Here is a 14,548-nt window from a genome sequence, read left to right as displayed (position 1 = left end):
AATCTTGTACACTACAAGAAAAGCTTTCCATTGTGGTATTTATCACTTGCTCTTATGCTTTACTTCCCTTCAGCCATGGCACACTAGAAATTTCATATTTTTATCTTAGTCTCCTTTTTCATGGTTGCAAGTACCCTAACCCCTCATTCCTAAAAGGATTATAATTTACTTATTCGGCCACTTAAAACTACTGTCTTAAATATTTATTTCTTCTGATTTAATGGTGGATTGTTTATTTTTATTTTTTTAATTGACTGAAAAAGTTTTCCTGTAGTGGAAGCATAGGTAGGAGGGGGTTGAGCTTTCCCACTACCTCTGTAGAAGTTGCTTTTTGGAACTTGAAAAAAACATTCTTTTCTAACTAATAATATTGCCCGTGAGCTCTCCCACTTTCTCTTGCAAGGAAATGGAACAAACATACATAAATGGGATGGTTCTGATAAAGTACCACTGGAATGAAGTAAATTGAGATATAACTACCTGCTATTACTGTGCAACTTCTTGAATTTCCAACAGTGACAACTTCAATATTTTAAAGTAAAAAGATAACTTATTTAACTTGTTAAGGATTTTATCAAGATAAAGACTTTATGTCTGTTAGAAGGGAAAAGAGGGCTTAATTCCTGATAGTTAGCTAAGCAGTTAATTTTTTTTCAGGAAGTCTAAATTTAATAGAAGGCTCCAGGGAAATTCAAGGGTGTGAACAATACGCATAATATTTTATGAAAATGACCCCCATATTTAAAATCTGGCATTATATGTTATGCATTGTAGCACCAAGTCCACATCTACCTTTTAGAAAATTAAAACACATAAATTCTGTTTAGTGTTTGATATGTGCTGCACTAGCTGAAAGCCATAATGCCCCTAAAACCTTGGGTTGCTTTTCACCTTTCATAAATTCCTGGGTAGATTCTATACAAAAAATAATTTTCAGCTCCGTGGCTCATTGTTATTCAAAGTTGATTGATTGTCGTCATTTACCCAGTGAGGAAGTTAAGTGCTCCTGTCATTTCTGAAGAGTATAATTGGGACGTTTCACAGGTCAGTGGTAGTGACAGGTTTCCCTTTTGATTAGTGTTAGACTGATAACAAAAATTACAGTTTCCTATGATTAATGTTTTCTATAGTACTTGAATGCACAGTTCATGGATTGTACCTAAACAAAGTGAATTTGCATCTGATTATGCCTTTTCTCTGCCAGGCTTTTCATGTGCTTTAAAGTTTTAGATCATGCAGGTAATACAGCAAAGTTGCTTCCAGTGCAGTTTTCCAGTGGAGGATTAGTGAGATCCACTGAATTTTAGAATATTACCATACAGAGAGATATGTGCCTTGGGTGATATGAACAAATTAGGTGAAATTTCAATTAAAGATAATACTCTGCTTTCCTCTAGTCCTCTCAGATATGACATGCAAGGAAGTACTGGTATTGTATCCCTGCTCTTTTAGGTATAATCTGGCAACTTAAGTTAAATGATCAGGCTGGACTGAGTTTTGTCCTCTTGTTGTCTAACACTATTTCTCTGTTCCTTAAACCTGTTGCTGTTTATTTGTTTACAGACTGAGTGAAAACAAAGGGAATACAGAATACACTGAATTTACTTTCTCTTTTTATGATATGAAAGTTAGTCAGTTTGTACGTTATGACACAAAGTTGCAGACTGAGATCATCTATGACAAATTTTATCTTGGTGAAATCTTTTTTTTATAGCTAGGTAAGAAATGGAACCTGAACATGAAAATTTTGCTGATGTCCTGCTTGTAGAATTTTACTTCTAACTTGTACCATCCATTCATTATGTGTTAATGTATATTTTTGTATTAATAGCCATTAACATTCTTTATTAGAAATTAATACAGTCCCACTTACAATTAATTGTGGCCAAAAAGAAATACTGGGTTTTTTTTAAGTTATTATTTATTTTAATTTTTTAACCACACTTGATAAACCAAGGTTAGCTGCTAGATTTTTGGCTTTAGAGTATATGTATGATTTAAAGGAACTCAGCTGTGACACAAGATTAGAGTAGTGAATTAGATTGGGAAAATTCTGCTGCAGGCAAAACTTGCAGTATCCTCTGGTGCTTGTAACAATGAGTGGTTGGTATGAATATTAACAGAATCCAGGTGCACTAATAGAAGTAAAGAACACAGCTGAAAATAGTGACAATTACACTGTTCCTTGTCAATTGGGTTGCTGCAATGAAGTGGAAGAAGTGATAGCCTGTGCTAAGGTTGGATTTAGTGGATACCTTTTACTATTTTCTTGTAAAAGCACGTGGCAAACTTACAATAATAAAGTGCTAATTATGTTGTTGGGAATGAGGTGACTCTGAACATGGGCAAAGGAAATAAAGCTTAAAATCTCCATCATTGTTGCCTTTTTGGGCTAGTTGGCATTTGCTTTTTTAAAGCTCTGATAGTACAGGCCATGTCTGGTGACACAGATGCTTTTAGCTTATGTGCAGTTTAGAAATAGAAGTCATTTTCAGGTATGGAACAAGCTTAGAAAAAGTATAGATTTGATGGCACATACACAGCAGTTGCTAGCTAAAACTATACATAGGAAGCCACTTAGGTGGATTAATTACACTGGTTAGTTGGAACTACTCCTTTTTTTTTTTTTCACCTACTCATAGATCCTCAATTTCCATGAGACTGCAAGACAGACCAAGTGCACATTTAAGAAAATCTTGTTTTGTTGGTCTTTATCAGAGCAGTGTGTGCTGTCTGGTGGTATAAATGGTTGGGATGTACCAAATCAGTTAAGGAATGAGTGTATGAAATTATTCTTAGTGCTGTTGTGAAAAAACACACTGTACCATGTAGTATACAGATCTGAATATTCTTATTTGAGTCACTATTAGCTTACCCATTCTTTGGCTTCTCCTCCTGTTTGCCTGCTCTGGTTTTGAGCTCTTAAACAATTTGTGATACCATTTAACATGCCACAGATTATTTGAGTGCTAGTAAATGAGTAAAATCATCAAAATGAGAAGAGTTAAGACTGTAATATGCTCTTTAAGTCAAAATCTTGATGTTATTTTAAGATTTTTTGGTCTTATTTTATAGCTTCACACTTTCTCAGACTTCCCCAACTGCATGTGTTCTAATGGATAAAAGGGGCTTTAAAGAAGCCCTTAGGATAGAGAATGGCTTTAGAGATAAAATGTTAAGCAAAGACCTAATCTTAGATCAAGATTAAATACATAATTAGGGAAATACTTTTGACATAGAGAAGTCTCAGTAGGGCTATCAGGATGTTTGCAAAATATTTTCAGCGTGAAAGGAAATGAAAAACAGTCTTCACATGAAAATAAAGAGAAAATAACCCCAACAAAAATATCTCTGTAGATGAAAGCCTCAGATGATGAGGATGAGGATGAGGATGAAGATGAGTTTGTGGAGGTCCCTGAGAAGGAAGGTTATGAGCCCCACATTCCAGACCACCTGCGGAAGGAATATGGTGAGTTTGCCCAGCTGTGACAAGCTTTATCCCTGCGTGTCACTGCTGCACCAAGGTAAATAAACAGCCATGCTGAAGTAATCAAGTGATCAGCAGTGTGGGTAATCTCTGCCTGCTCTGAGGAAGTCATTACATGGACACCAGAGCAGTGATTGGCTCTGGATAAACAAATACTTCTAGGAGCAGGAGCAACTGAGACGAGCAGCTTATTCCATTCCATCATCTTCCTCAGGAGCTCAGAGCCAGGAGCAGCACCCTGTGTTCTTGTAGGTGTGCAGAGCACACATCATCTTCCACAGCTTATTCCATTCCATCATCTTCCTCAGGAGCTCAGAGCCAGGAGCAGCACCCTGTGTGCTCGTAGGTGTGCAGAGCACACACTGGGAGTGAAGGGATTGCAAAGTGAGGTTGGCAATGAGCCTGAATGTCACATACAAGTGCTGGTGCCAGTCTGGTGAGCTGGGATAAGGGGCTGTTCCATCACCTGCATTAATAGCAGCTGGATATGCACAGCTACTTCCTCCCATAGAATGGCCAACTTAGAGCTCTGCAGGGTGGCTCTTTTTGTTTAGGTATTGATGTCAGAAGATGTTAAATGCAGCTCAGCCTTCAAGTGCAGAATTACAGCCACAGAGCACATACCAGGTGACAAATTATAATTTTGCGTTCTTAGTAAAAGTAGATAATTTTTAAATGAAGTTATGCTTACTTGTGTTCTTGTGAAATTGAGGGTGGTGTTACTGAAGAAAGTTCATCTTAATTCGACTTCAGTGCATTGCTCCTTGTCCTTTGTACCTCTTGCTTAGTAAATCTGCAGCTTTACTTCTGTGTAACTCAGTATATTTGAGGACTCCCAAGGTTTCAGTACATTGTGGAGAAGGGTAGCTGCCATCAGAAAGCTTTAAGTTAAAAAACCTGTGAGCAGTGTCTTGCTCCTGCATTTTTCCATGAGTATTTGTGTAAGACTGGTGCTGTTGCTGTTGCTTTTTCAATGTTGATGCTTATTTTTCCCAATTCTGCAGTTTACCTCATAAAAGTCAGGCTGCAGCTGCCACCTGGAACTCATTTTTCATCTCTTTTGCAGCAGCCTAAGTAATTCTAACATGCAAAATTCTGTTTGTACTTGCCAGTTTCCACTGGAAGTGAAATGTATTCACCTCTTCCCTTTTATCCCATCTTCCTCATGGACACATATTTCTGAAAAATAAAGCATCTTACCACCCTGTATCACACTAACACAATACTTGGCTGCTATTTGAATTCCTTTTTATAGGGAAGGATAAAAGAAGAACCCTGCTATCTCCTCAGGGATATTTTAAAAATCAAAATGGATTAAGAAATTCCCAATTTGTATTTAAACTATTGCTGGTAGGAAAATACATTATAGTGAAAAAGTCAATCAGAAAACAAAAACCTCTCATTTTGTATACCTGTGGTTATGTAGGAGCTAATGGTCACACTTGGATGTTCTTTATCTGATAGGTTTATTAAAAAATAACATTTTGAAAGAAATTAATCATTCCTGATGCTTCTGAATACATTCAGCTTTACTTACTGCCATTTAAAGCTATTATGTATGTTCCCAGTTCTGAAAATAAATCAGAATTCCTGAAAATCACAGCTTAGAAAATGAAAGTCTGGATGAGTGGAATGTTCTAACTAGAACATTAAACCTCCCACATAAAATAAAATCCCAGTGTTATGTGGAAAGTGTGAATGGCTAAAAGCTACTTTTCCTTTTGTTATTACTTTTCCTGAACAAGCCAAATTAACTTGATACAGTAAACCAGAAAACAAAGCTGTAAAACATGACTGTGGAAATGGATTGAAATGTGACATGTAAATTATTGATTTAAATGTCACTTTATTTCCTTTCACTTCTCTCACAAAGATGTATCCTACCAACAAGGTAAATTTTGTGTTTCTCCTGAGAACTGAAAAACTTGTTAAAAATGAAAATTTGTTTAGAAGGACAAGTTCTGTGCATAAGTATATAGACACATGCAGTTGTATTATCTGTGTGTTTATGTGGTTAATAACTATAGTCTCAAAATTGGTGATGATATTAAATATAGAAATTGGGTGCAGTTTGGGTGGAGGTAGAATTGAAGAAGTCAATTTGAATCTTGATGTATAAAATGAAATGTAAATTTGTTAAAAGAATTTAGGTGATTAGATAATTGAAGTGTGAAGATATAACCCATTAGAGGTGTCATGCCAAATTAGCATTACCAGAATTTTAATGACCTCCCATTTGTATAATCCTTATTTACACTTGCATCTGATGTCTGCAGCTGACAAGAGGCCAGCTCTCCTGTGGGACCACAGGGTCATTTAAAATACACTGTGGTGCTAAAGAGGAATATTTGGCTGAAAAAGAAACACCACTGGAAATAATTTTCATATGGTTGCTCAGATCTCACCACTGGGCACTGATGTTGCTGATAGCACTGATGAGTGACCTGCCCTTGTATGGCTGGCATTGCTCAGCCCTGGAAAATTGAGCCATTATTCATTTAAAGGAAAACTTCAGGGGGAAATAAAATCTTGGTTGGTTCCATTGGTATAAAGCCTTAGGGTGGATGAGGTAGGGGATGGAGCTGTGCAGCCCCTGATGTTGTTCTTATCCCATAGAATAGAATTTTTGGCTGATCCCAAAGGATGAGAGTTTCCTTCCTGCCCTTGGTGGTCTTGGCCTGGCTTGCAGCTGTGCTCTGACCCACATGGGAAATGATCTCTTTTGAGGGATGTGCTTTCCCACATAAAAATGGAGCAATTCTCAGCTGTAGTCCAAAGCACCCACTTTAGTTGGCAGTTCTTGTCTGTGTCTCATTGCAAGCATTACTTACCCATGCAATAATGCTTCAGAACAGGGGAGTCCTATTGCTGTTTTACAGGAGGTGATAGAGGATCCCATCTGACTTGGGACTATTGGCATGGAAGCAGTCTACTGGTTTTCCAAGTTTCATCTTTATCCAAAATTATATGAGGAATGACTGTGCAGTCACAAACCTTTATTTCTACTCTGGTTAATAAGATTACTTCTCTTGTATTTGAGCCTTAAGCTGAATGTTTTTAGCTCTCTGATAGCTATTTTACAGGTTCACATTGCATCTTGGAGTCTGCTTGAGATTTCTTTCATATGGGAATCAAAGCTACAGTTCCCAAGAGTTACTTCTATCCATTTCTGAAATTCTTCCCTCTTTTCCTCACAATGTGATGTGGGTTAGATGTCCCCAGACTGCCTTTCCTAATCTGATGGCATCTCAGTCATACTTTTCTGTGTATTAAGTAGCTGCTGTTGAATCCTTGAATAGACACCCCCTGTGCTGGCTAGATGGAAATTAAAAATTATACCTAAGCATTTTCCTTCCTTACTGCAGTGAGTTCTCAGTTTGTCTGGGTCCAGCTTTTCAGTCAGGTTTGATTTATCTGGTCTTCATACCTCAGGAACTTCTGAAGGAATTGTCCCTGCATGTTGTGAAGGATGTGGAGAGCAGTTTTATGTGGAGAAACAGCTCAGTGGAGACCTCAGCAGAAACAAACATGCAAACTCCAGCATGTGTAAAGCACCATTGTCAGGGGCTGGGTTTGAGACTTTCAATTACACTGTCTAAGCTAAATGAGGCTTTTACCTGACTTCTCTAAGGAGAAAAAGCATATCAGGTTTTACAGGGGGAATGTTAGGCAGAATTAGTTATTTACCTCTTTGAAATTCAAGTTCCTTTTCCTAAATTTGGAAAAAGCAGGTAACACAGTTGTGTTTCTCAGCCTGACAAGTCTAGTATCTAGAAAAAGTTTTCTATTAATAATACTATAAATCCTTTAACACAGAATTCAGTAGAAAAGATGTAGTTGTTACATGAGGTAAATAGCATGTGTTGATTTATCATAAGTGTATTGAAAACAGCTATTCAGCATTGAAGTTAAAACCCCAGACCAGAATTTCTGTAATCAAATGCATGTGTGGTCTCCATTTCTCTTAGGATATAAACCTCTAGAAGTATTTAATTATACATTTACAAATGAGATTGCCTCTTTATATTAGTGTGTTTTGATATACCTGTATATGCACAAACACAAGTCCTGTATGGAATCACAGAATCATCTTTAAGATTTGAAAACACCTCTAAAATCATCAAATCCAGCCTATGACTGAGTACTGCCATGCCCACTAAACTGCAAAGTTGCCACATCTACTCATCTTTTTGAATGCTTCAGGGATGGTGACTCCAGTACTTCCCAGGGAGCCTCTTCCAGTGTTTAACTGCTCTTTTCAGTGAAGAAACTTTTCCTGATATCCAACCTCAACCTCCTTTAGCACAGCTTGAACCTAGAGAGACCTAACCACACTTAGGACAATAAATGAGTAAAACTGTTTGTAATGCAGTATTTGGAATAAAGATCATCTTTTCACAATTATGAAAAAACATGATTATCCCTTCCAACAAAATACTTCAACAGCCATGTAGAACTATTGACTGTAGATACTTCTTCTGATGCATCTTGATCCGCTGGTCATGGAAATTTTCCTCATTCTCAGGAGAGGTTTTCTTCTATGTAAATAAAAATTTCCCAGGAAATCTAACAGATACACTTGATTTCTGCTAAACTTGTTGGAAATTAATACTCACTGCACAAGATATTGGCACACTTTCAAGTAGTTTGCCACAGCAGTATCCCTCAGAGGATCTATGCAATGACCAAGGGATGCAAAATCAGAAGGAAGAAGCTTAAAAGGTGAGGGTGTAAGGTATAGAAAGGGCTTGATATAAATGCTGTATATTTGTGTTTTTCTGGTTCTTAGCTATGATTGTAAAGCAGTAATAAGTAGGGTTAATTAATAAGAGGTAACATTATATCAACATATTCTGTAATTCCAGTAAGCCAAAGTGTTTATGTAATGTTAGTGAACTCTTCTTAACTACTCTTAAAAAGAGTTATCTTTTTTCTTTAATTTGAATTTTGAAAGGATTCCAAGATTTCACATAAATGAGCATAGCTACATTCAAAGGCACTGGTAAGCTTTGAAAAGTCCAAAGCTTATTATGCTTCCTGAGTCAAATACCAGCAGGAATTTTCATTGTGAGCACAGTGGAGTGAGAGGGGAAATATTGGACCTGAACTGCTGAATTGTCCTTACAATCTAGGACAGTGTCTGTACTATTATAAATCACATCCACTTGCCTTGACTAAGATTCAACAAATGGGGAGCAGAAATTATTAATTTTTTTTCAGGAAAGGTGAAGTCCTTAATACTTGTTTATATTCTATCTCTGTTTTTTCAATTAAACTTCAGTGAATCTGAAGTAGCTTGATTTTGTCTAAATCCACACAGCTGAGGAAACCTGGGCTTGCTTTTTCTCTGAATTTTCACTGAGGGGCTTTTATCTCCCCCTAATCCCACCATTTCTGTCAGGACATAATCTCTTTCTCAAATTTACATTTTAATTACAAGGCCAGCTGAACTAGCTGAAATCAATAATGTCAGCATTCAGCAGCCTAACTTCAGCTGAAACCCCAGCCTCTCTCTTTCCTGCTATAGATTTATCTTGTGAACATGGGCTTCTTTATTGCTTCAGGCAATAGGTGCCATTTGGTCAATTTAAACAAAAAGGGGGATTTAAACACTTTCATGATTCTTTCTCAAAGCTGCTATTGGCACAATTTGAACCCAGGTACTGTACTTGTTAAACAAACCACACACAACAGCAGAATTCTGGAGAGGAATATTACTTTTAAAACTGCACTTAATCCCATCTATGTTTTAAAACTAAAACAAAGCAACCCCACCCTGACATTGGACACCATTCAGCTGGGGCTGTCTGCCTGGTCACTCTTGTCTTTATCTTGTTAGCAAAACCTACTTTCATACATAAATACTTTTTAAAAATTCCACAGTGGAGGTGATGTTACTGATGTCTTAGTGTTATCTATTTTTAGCTATTTTTCTGTTAATAGTTTAAAATAAGAAATCAATGAGAAAATATTTTGCTCTTGTAACTCTTAAGAATTCCTATATTGATCTTCCAGATGTGATTTTTATCTGTCTAAATGTCACATTGTCCATTTATCTCTCTTGCCTTTCCTGTCTGTTGCTGAGTGCTTGTCTCTGCTGTTCCCCTCCTCCTCAACCAAACCAGTGTTGTGAACAAGCAATCATGCTTCCTGTAAACACCATAGGAAAAGAAATAGAAAAAATAGGGTTTTCTGAGAACTTTTACTACATAGCAAGTATTTTCTCTGAAGATGAGAGGTATGGTGAGTGACACAAACCTGCTATCTTCTGACTTTTTTTTTTACTATTTGTAAATAGTACAAGTGCTCTCAAACCACTTGCTTTAAATAATGCTTTTCAGAAAGGGTCCTTAAAAAAAAAGGAAAAAAAAAAAGAAGTTTAAATGCTAAATATAGTCTGAGCAATTCTGCATTACAGATAGTTTATGACATATTCTTAACCAGGTTAACTGAGAAGGGCCAAAGGCCCTGTTTGTGACTGTTTCTGTCATTAAAGGAAGTTTACTTCTCTTCTTCTGATGATTCTAAAGTGTGGTTACAGTAATGGTTTTGGTTAATTCTGTTTCACTTTGATAAAAGCACCTGAGAAAGGCATTTTCCCTTTCTGGCCTGTGATGTGAACTGAGACAGAGCCCTGCTCTGCCACCTTTCCAGAGACATAAATTGAAAATTCCTGCATTATTATTTCACTGAAGTGCTGTTTAAAAGCACATTTTTGTGGGGGCACCATTCTCCCTCTTGAACAGCAAGTCCACAGCTTAATAAATGTAATGAAATAATTTCTTCTGCTATTTAACTTAGATATGTGCTTAAATCCATCTTATTATATTTAATTATAACTTCCTTTATTCCTGGTCCTTCTGCAGACTGTTTTCTAGTGCAGAGATTGGACCTTTAAATGTTTTTGGGTGGGTTTTTGGTTTGTTTTTTTTTATAATGTTCTTTAAAGGCTTGTTGACTTTGGAGAATGTAGTGTTCATAGCTTTTGTTAGTGTGTGGTTGGGCAGGAGTGAGTAAGGGAGCAGCTCTGGGTGTACTTCCTTCTTCTGCCAGCACTTAGATATTTTCTTCTGGCAAATTGTGTGGTTTAGTATCTGTGGAAGACAAACGTGCTCTAAATAATTCTGTTTCACTAAATAATTCTGTTTCACTGTGAGTGGGAATGATGTCTAACACAAACTGAAAGCAGGAAGATGTAGTCAGCACCCTGGGCTGTTTGGGTGGACTGTGAGGGTGGGAGAAGTGAACCACTCCTAAACATCAAGGTTTTTTTGCAGGGCTTGAACCTCAGTCACCTCCAAAAGCCCCAGTGGCAAAGACATCAACAGGAGCAGCTCTGCAGAGCTCCCACACTCGGCTCAAAGGGAACGAGGATGAGCTTGATCCAACCTGTGCAGCTGCCACCCTGAAACTCCTCAGAGACAAACTCCCAAAGCTACCATCTCCTCATGCCAGGTCCTCTTTGCTTTAATTCCTGTACAAACCTCTTGCTCTTGTGTTTATTAGTCATGACAGCACACAGAAAAGCATTTGTGAACCAGGAAAGCTGACAAGGCTGACTTGATCTCGTTTTGAAGTTACATTCATTACTTAATGTTTGGGATTTTGTTGGTGATTGCACCAGGATTTTAAGGAACCTTTTACTGCTCAGTTAATATAGATCATCTTTGGTGTAAATGGCCTTTATGAAAATACACTGTTCCCTTCTTTGCTACCAACACCCTCCACCCCATTTATTTGGGTAAATTTTGTTTGCAGCTGAATAGAGTGTATCCTAATGTTCAGTTAGCAAATAGTTTCAACATCTCTTTGTTCCCAGTGACTTATGCTGTCAGTGCTGCCTGGAGATGTTACATTGCTTCCAAAGACATATTTGTTATCAATCCTGGTCAAAGTTTGGTGATACTCCAGCCTTGCCTAGTATTTGGCTGTGATTTGAGTACAAGGCTGGGGTCATCTGTTTAGTGACATGTTCCTGGAAAGACCCTTCTGCATGGGCCAGGAAAGCCCCCAAAACTTAGCAAACTGGAATTGATGTGAGATTTCCAGTACCACATCTGTGGCTCCTGTGGGAGTGCAGCATGCTTGATCCACTGCTGCCCCCATCAGATCTCTGGGTTTCTGCCTCCATAGTGTGATGTGTGTTAACCAGCCCTAGCTGAACATGCAGTGAGCTGCAGAGTGTGTGGTGTTGTGTCATATGGTCTTCCTTTAAAAAAAAAAGGGACAACCTTGAAAAGTAGTTGTAATAGTACATGTAAGGTAATATTGGTGTTGGTCTAAAAAAATCTAATGAAAACAAAACAAACAAAAGAAAAAAAAGTTGTTGTGGTCATTGGTGTTCTGTATTGACTTCTCATCAATTTTCTCCAGTGAATCTGCAACTTCTGAGACATCAAACTTGGAAGATCCTGACAGTAAAAGAAGAAAATTAGAAGAAAGAGCTAAAGCTCCCCTCATGCCTTTTGGATTAGATCTTCACTACTGGGGAGAGGATCAGCCAAGTGCTGGGAAGATTCTCAAGTAATGCTCTTTTTCTTTTAAGACAAATTAAACAAATAGATAGATTTACTTGTACTCAGAGGTCATGCAATGGGGTGACTGCTATTTCTTTTGATAATTACTTTTCTTCTTTACCTTGTGTTGTAGGACCCATAAACAAAGTCAGAAACTCTACCTTTAAATGTTATTTGTTTTGAGAAGATGTGATACTAATTAAATATCCTTTGATGCTTCAAAGCACTTCTTTTTTCTGCTCTTTTTATGTTTGCAGCATGGCATCAGTTACTCCAATTTGAGCTGGTACCTCATTATGCAAAGGGCTCTGCCAAGTGTGTGATAGACATTCCCTGAGCTGGAGACTTTAGGATCTAAATAAGTAGCAGGCAAGGTAGGAGAAAGGCTGGGGAAGTGTTTTTCTTGGTAACTGAGGAAAATGCTGGGCTTACTCAGTCATGCAACAGAAAGGTGGCAGTTACAGGATTTGGATTTGGATCTTTCACTTTCCATTGCTGTCTGGCAGGTTTTCTGTTTCATGAAGCACTGCTGACTTAGGGAAAGCTTTAGCACTGCTGGGGAGAAGAGGTGGTAGGTACACATCAGAATTTATTTCTAGCAGTCAGTTTTTAAAGCCCTTTTTACTGTTTTTAAATGAAAGTTGGGTTGCAAAGTCCTCCCTCTATGTATAAATTTCGTTTAAGTCCACCAGAACTTTGGTATCAGTGTGTACCATACCTGACTTGAAAAGGGCAAAAAATCACTGACTGGCTGGGTTGCAAATTAAGCTATTATATTCTTAGAAGTATTACTTTAACTTAGTTTGTTTTCTTACCAAAACAGAAAAAACCCAGCCTGTAATCACAGTGCTAAAACTGTTGGCAGAAAGGAACAAGAGGAAATCTTTGCCCCTGCACCTGAATTTGTAAAATTCTGAATATCTGTTAAATTACTGTAAACTGGTGCAATTTGGTGCATAAAAGTGCTTTACCACAGTCACTCCAGGCTTTGGATTCCATCTCCTGTGGTGTGGGTTCTTCAAAGCCTATGAAGAGATTTTCAGCAAGGCTTTAAGAAGCATTTGTCTGTGATAATGCCAAAAAGGTAGTAAGGCCTTATTTTACATTGCAAATGAGTTATTCAAGTCATAAGTGAAATCAGAAGCATATTTCACTGCCTGTCTGCCTCGTGCTCTACTGTTTTATTTTTATGCTTCCCAATAAAATAGAGGGCACACTTCTGAACCATACAGTCTATAACTACAGATGTGCCAATCTAACTAAAGATAATTTAAGTAACTGCACACACAATACCATTGACCCCAGGCATAAAATAGACTTATTGAAAAATTAAGGTAGTTATCAGTCAACTCCTTCAGCATTTCTCTATGCACTCATACTGGCTCTGTAAGATTCTTAGGGGAAGAAAGCAAACTGAAAAATAGACAAAACATATGGGATGTGTATGGAATCTGAGTTTTTAAAATCTGAAGGGGAAACGTGTTTCCTTTTCATTTAGCAGTGCACTTACTTAATCACAGCATTTACAATCAATTAAGATTTTAACAGTGAGAATGTAGCCACCAGGAAGATTTTCTAAAGAAGTTTTGTTGGGTTTTTTGAGGGGGGGCAGAAGGTAGTGTATGCTGCACAGTGTTGAATTGTGTAGAATCTGCTATGTCAGCTTAACAGACTTGTTTTGGACAGCATGGATCTTCCAGACTCATCTACTCTCCTCCTTGAATTAAATCTGCTTACTCTTAGGAACAGAGTGAAATAGCTGGTGCAGCACTGACTGTGACTAGGGTGTTTGAATTAGCCATTTTTGCACTTGCTTCAGGATCTCTGTAAGCATCTGGGGGTTAGAATTTATATTTAAACAATGTTTTTATAAGCTGTCAGATTAGAAATTAAGATGATATAAATTAATTGAAAGAGTGCAGCAGTTCTCCAAGAAGTTTCTCTTAGATTTCAGTTAACCATTACTTGTCTTTTATTCCTCCTCCTCCTCATGTGTTGCTGTGCCATTGCCATTAAAGCCTCTGCTATTTGTCTGGATTAGAAACACTCTAAATGTGAGGTGTTGATCTTTTTCATCTTTTAGTTGATTATCTGTTCCTCTTCTGATCCATCTTACAAACAGGTTTTACTTGTCACATGCATCATTTTTTCAAACAAGTATCTGCCTATTTATAATGTTGCTTAACTTAGAACAAGAAAGCAGAAAACTTTGGGAACTGCCACTGCTTTGTTCTCTCACCTGCTTCTAAGTCATGTTGGGAGAAAATAAGTTATATGCTTGTAATAAACAGTAATATGTATTAATATATTTGTAGGAATCAGGCTCTTTAAAATTCAGTTCCCAAATACTGGTCAATGATACATAGGGCAAAACATAATTTTAATATTCTTGACATTTGTTGGGTGCATATTTAGGGGAAGGGAGACAGTGAAATGATGAAATAGAATTATTTCCTAACTGGAAGGGTTGACATGCACAACTGTTAAATGCTTCTTCATTCTCAAGTAACTGTAATTTGATAATTGAGAGGGGGAGGGGAGTTCA

General features: G+C 37.4%; 1 protein-coding gene across 2 annotated transcripts in view; it reads left to right on the top strand.

Annotated features, from left to right (window-relative positions):
* UVSSA (UV stimulated scaffold protein A) overlaps window positions 1-14,548 on the top strand; it is a 44,223-nt gene that overhangs the window by 16,895 nt on the left and 12,780 nt on the right. For both annotated transcript variants that reach the window (XM_066549230.1, XM_066549229.1), the window contains exons 7-9: window positions 3,358-3,469; window positions 10,765-10,942; window positions 11,861-12,010. In XM_066549230.1, coding sequence (XP_066405327.1) covers window positions 3,358-3,469; window positions 10,765-10,942; window positions 11,861-12,010 — 440 coding nt within the window. The remainder of the gene's footprint in view (window positions 1-3,357; window positions 3,470-10,764; window positions 10,943-11,860; window positions 12,011-14,548) is intronic.

Source organism: Molothrus aeneus, chromosome 4, assembly GCF_037042795.1.
Source record: "Molothrus aeneus isolate 106 chromosome 4, BPBGC_Maene_1.0, whole genome shotgun sequence".
Lineage (NCBI taxonomy): Eukaryota > Metazoa > Chordata > Aves > Passeriformes > Icteridae > Molothrus > Molothrus aeneus.
The sequence above is the reverse complement of the archived record's forward strand: the minus strand, read 5'-3'. Positions and strand labels throughout refer to the sequence as shown.